This window comes from Geospiza fortis, unplaced genomic scaffold (genome assembly GCF_000277835.1).
Source record: "Geospiza fortis unplaced genomic scaffold, GeoFor_1.0 scaffold162, whole genome shotgun sequence".
In the NCBI taxonomy this organism is placed as follows: domain Eukaryota; kingdom Metazoa; phylum Chordata; class Aves; order Passeriformes; family Thraupidae; genus Geospiza; species Geospiza fortis.
In genome coordinates this window covers 3,581,797-3,586,868 of record NW_005054316.1, presented here as the reverse complement: position 1 = coordinate 3,586,868, position 5,072 = coordinate 3,581,797, and the positions used below count along the sequence as shown (strand labels likewise).

Here is a 5,072-nt window from a genome sequence, read left to right as displayed (position 1 = left end):
AGAAGGGGACAATCCCTGCCCTGCTCCTGCTGGCCGCATTATTCCTGATACAGGCCAGGATGTCATTGGCCTTCTAGACCACCTATCTTGCTGCTAGAGGACCAGAAATATGGATGGCTGAAAGGGCCCCGCTGAGCATGGCCAAGCTGCTCAGGAGGCTCTGGGGTGCTGGGCAGAGTGTCCCGGGATACGTTAAGCCCCTCTGTGGGCAGGGGATCTTGGTAGGAGGCTGCCCTGTCCGCTAGATTGCATCCCTGATCCCAGCTTTCCCCAGGTGTCTCTGCCCCAGGATCCCATTCCCGATCCCAGCTTTCCCCAGATGTCTCTGCCCCAGGATCCCATTCCCGATCCCAGCTTTCCCCAGATGTCTCTGCCCCAGGATCCCATTCCCAATCCCAGCTTTCCCCAGGTATCTTCTGCCCCAGGATCCCATTCCCGGTCCCAGCTTTCCCCAGGTATCTTCTGCCCCAGGATCCCATTCCCGGTCCCAGCTTTCCCCAGGTATCTTCTGCCCCAGGATCCCATTCCCGGTCCCAGCTTTCCCCAGGTATCTCTGCCCCAGGATCCCATTCCCGGTCCCAGCTTTCCCCAGGTATCTCTGCCCCAGGATCCCATTCCCGGTCCCAGCTTTCCCCAGGTGTCTCCTGCCCCCTGGCGGCAGAGGCGCCGCCGGCCCCGGCCTCGCCCCGCTGCCCCACACAGCCCCGGCGCTGTGTTTAAATAAAACAGCGTCAGCGCGGGAGAAATCTTAGGTATGAAGGGGGATTTAAGCGAAGAAAGATTTCCAGTTTTGCATCTGATATTCAACAATTGTGATATTTTCCAAGACACATCTTCTTTTGATTTATCAGATGTGAATACAAAAGTCGGAAGAGACACAAGCATACTGCTCTGCACGAACTAATAAATCTTTCCCGTTCTTGAATAAACCGAAGTTTATCTTAGAAGAAAACAAAGTTAAAAGCCAACAAAACCCTCTGGCTCCTCAAGCATAAGTACACACTGTACCTTGGTTTTTTTTGGAGGGGTGGTTCAAGTAAATAGCAACTTTAGGAAAAAATGTTCACACACTGCACCAAGCTTCCATTCCTACAGGAACAGCCAGGCAATTGCTAGCATTTTGTAACATCACACATGAAGATGGCCAGTTTGCAGCCTTGGAAAAGGGCTTATGAACAAAATTGAAATCAATAAGGAGATCAAGGATGACACAGTTCTTTATTTGATAATTTCTTTTCTTACATTTTGGACATGCAAGTGAGAGGATGAGACAAAGGAGGAAAAGTTGCAGCAACAAGTCCACAGAACTTACTTGTCTGGAGACCCTCATTATTCTGTGGGTATGATCTAAGTGAGCCTGAGGTCTTTAGAGAGCTTTGGGGTAAAATCCCTACCAACTGGGATTCTGACATTTCCTTTACTAGAAGAAGAATTTCAGCCAGTGCAACTTCAGGACAATAGAGAGATCTTCACACAACTTAAATGTAGAAAACTTGAGTTGGCAAGCACATGTGCATCTTCACTACCGTATGGCAACTATAAGCACTGCATGCACAGGAGGACTGTCTACTACCCTTTTATTTCTAAATTTTAGGTCATCTCAGGCTGATGGAGTCACACAAGTTGTCCCTTGCAGGAATGAGAAAGGGTTAGTCACACCTCTGCAGGCTGAACTGTTTCCCTAGTATTTCCACAAGGCTTTTGAAGTAGGCTCCACGGCACATCAATTGCAGGCAGGCAGCTCATTTCATGTATGCCAGCCCCAGAGGAGTCTGTAATGTAAACTGAGTTAAGGGCTACTAACAAGAGCTGGCCAGAAAAATTGCTTTGTTATAAATTCACATAATGGCAGCTTTTGAGCACACATGAGGAAATTGAAGTTAGATCTGGAAACACTGATGGAGTGGTTGTTGTGGGTTATACAAATTACATCCCATGCCTGTCCTGTTTTATGGGTTGAGTGACTACCCTGTTTAGGTGATGTTAATTAGGTGGCTGTGATGCCTGAAGAGTGATTAAGTAGAATTGGGGCACTTGGACATGGAGGAAAGTGAGCATAAGACGCTGCTGAAGGACAACACCCATGAATCACAAAGGAATTGGACTTACAACAGATATTCAGTCTGTGGACTTGTTTTTTCTGATTTTTTTTTATCTGAGAGGTAAACAGGCTGGAAAAAACCAGCCACGTAAAATGGATAAAGGAAAGTACCCAGACCCTGAGGGGACTGTGCAGGGCAGAGGGATGGCCTTGGCACCGTGCTAACCACTATGTGTCCCACTCCCCTCCCCTCACCCCAAATGCACTCTTGGCAACCAGCCTGTAGATTCCCACTAGTGTATTTCAAAGCCTGTGAGAGCCCAGCCATACCTGTCTGGGCTGGAGCGGATCCCTGACCTTCTCTCAGTGCTACTTGGTTTTCTCTGATAGCTAGGTGAATGATTGCCAGCACCAGTAAATGATTTACTACATGTAAAGTACTGCCTGCTAGAGAGGCATATCCCTTGTTACACTGCAGAGAAAAAATATTTCTATAGGGCCGCAAAGATTATGAAATTAATTTATTATTTGCATAATAAATAAATAAATAAAGGTAAGGGTAGTGGTGGTGAAAGAAGCTTGCAATGCTTTTTAACATGGCCAAAGATAAAACTGTGGAAAGTGTTCTTATTTTCATTAGTACAGAACATGTAGCTGTGTTCACAGCTGAAGATAATGTAGATTTGTCAGTGCAGCTTGATCCAGAATGCCCAGTTACATTCAGGCTGGTTTGGTGTTTGGGAAAGCAAACCTCCTGTTTGTTTTGTTATGTATTAGGGCATCTTTTTCTCATAATCACAGCACTACTTGTTTTTCATGCGTGTATCATGCAGCCCCACAGAGCTGACTCCTACCATCTGGTCTCTGGAAGATGTGGGTTATACAGCCCAGAGGTGAGAAAAGCTGCATATGTTTCTGGAGCTGCCTGTTTTGCTGCAGAGGCACTGGTTTGTTAGTTCGCTAGATCGCTTTGCTAATAAATCCAAGTGTCATTGGGACTGAAGGCAGACAACTTCATTGACTGTGTTATAGGCCCTCACTCATACAGAATGGAATCTTTGGCACATTATCTTTTAACTTCAGCTGGATTTCCTAGTTGTTGAAAAGCCAAGGATTTAAAAAGAAAAGAGTAGATGGCATTTCTTTCTTCATGGCATCACAGGGAGTAGGAGGATAGGCCATAGGCAACACAAGGCACTAATGCCAGAGGCGGGTTTGGAGGCTGCCCTCAGAGCTTCTCATCACACCCCTGTAGCATCTGGGCACTGAGGCACTCCAGGTGTAGGACAGCCTTGGGAAACCAAGCAACACAATTACTAAAAATTGGAGCCAGCTCTATACTCCTGTCTGAACTGGGGGAACTCTCTTACTTTTGACTTTATAACGAAGACAGCACTTTCCTGAGTGGTGCATTTCATCAATGGATGAAATTGGCTCTCACTTCTCTTCCAACAGCACTCAATTTCTGAAGAAAATACTTTCTGCAGAATTTCTGAAAAAAACACTTTCTGCTTCTGAGCAGAAATCTCCTTCTGAGGTGACTTGAGTACTGATAGTGAGACTGCTGGAAAATCACTGTTTGGCACTGGACAAACGAAGTTCTGCTGTGGTGACAAAAAGAGAGGATCATAGTGCCTAGTTCTGCCATTACTTCTCCAGCATGCAAAACCTGTGTGCTGACAACATAGGCTTGCAAGTAGTTCTAGCAAATTTTATTTATGGCTCTACTTTATTATGAATTTGGAATTAATTCTGAACAGTGGGAATGAACATCAAAAGGATGTTGAGAGAGCTGGTGAAACTCCACATGATTTGAGGTACCCTGCCTCAGATTTTTGCAACTTGTCTATAGTGATATCATCTTATTGTTCTGGTTTTAGCATCTTAATCCATTACTGAATATTTGCCAGCAATCAGCACTTAGATGAGGTTGACCATCACTCCTCACAGGACACCTCCCATGAGTATCTTTTGAGGAATTGGCATTGGGCACAGTTTAATTATACATGACATAGGTGTGACAAAATCCCATTTATACAGTATATATAATAAGAACTCATATGCTCCCATTCTCCATGGAGCACATGTAATCCCCCTCACCCACTATTATTTTCAGTCCTTCATATCTCAGAGATTTGTCTTCCTAATGTCTTCTTTGGTGAGGCCTGGAAGCTGCTCCAGGACTCAATCAAATGCGTGTGAGTTGTGTGCCCAAAACACACATTTCTCTTGTCCTCTCATGGGCACGTGACTGCTCAGACAATGAGTTTGCTTTGATGCTGGGCAACAGAGTGACATGATGGGATATGTAGATATCTTATTGTGGAGAAGTGCTTCTCCTATGACCAAAATTTTGGGTGTTCATTCATGCCATGTCATTCAAAAAACATTCATTTTGGTCATCTGGCATCTTGGGGTGCATTTCCTTTCCAGAATGGGAAAGGATCAGGGTGGATGGGTCCTGGGTGCCACTGCTGGGCTTTGTCCAGTGCCCAGAACAGCCTGCTTGGAAGCCAGAGCACAAGTGCAATGAAACAAGGGCAATGAAACAAAGTGCTCATTAGATGGCTATTAGGAAACATGCATTTGTTTAATGCTGAGTGTGACATGAAACAAATGATGGTTTCCTAGTTAATAATGTCATATTCCCATCCTCAAATGACACCTTTCTTTAAGGTGTCTCTTTTTTTGTCAACCTCAAAGGCAACTTTTTGCTTTTGGTACCTGCGGTGGCTAACACCATCAGTATTATCAGTGTTGGGCAATGCTGGTCGGTCTATCCAGCGATCAGAGAGGAGGACGATGATCTCCAGTCCCCACGAGGAAGGCAGGGCTGGTGGAACCCCGAGAACCGCAAGGTTTTTCGCTGCGGTTGCGTTTTTTGCGGTGTCTGTGCCACGACGGCGGAGCGGACAGCGGGAGGAGAAGTGCGAGGGTGAGCCCGGGCGGGCCGAGCGGGGCCGGGCCGAGCGGAGCGGGCTGGGCCCCGCTCCCTCCGCGCTCTCCGCCGGCCCCACCGGTCGGGGCTGCC

General features: G+C 46.5%; 1 protein-coding gene across 1 annotated transcript in view; it reads left to right on the top strand.

Annotated features, from left to right (window-relative positions):
• Positions 1-2,040: 2,040 nt before the first annotated feature.
• Positions 2,041-5,072, top strand: part of LOC102035332 (p53 apoptosis effector related to PMP-22-like) — a 13,635-nt gene continuing 10,603 nt past the window's right edge. Inside the window, exons 1-2 of the mRNA XM_005420135.3 lie at positions 2,041-2,050; positions 4,745-4,976. Of these exons, the coding sequence (XP_005420192.1) occupies positions 2,041-2,050; positions 4,745-4,976 (242 nt within the window). The remainder of the gene's footprint in view (positions 2,051-4,744; positions 4,977-5,072) is intronic.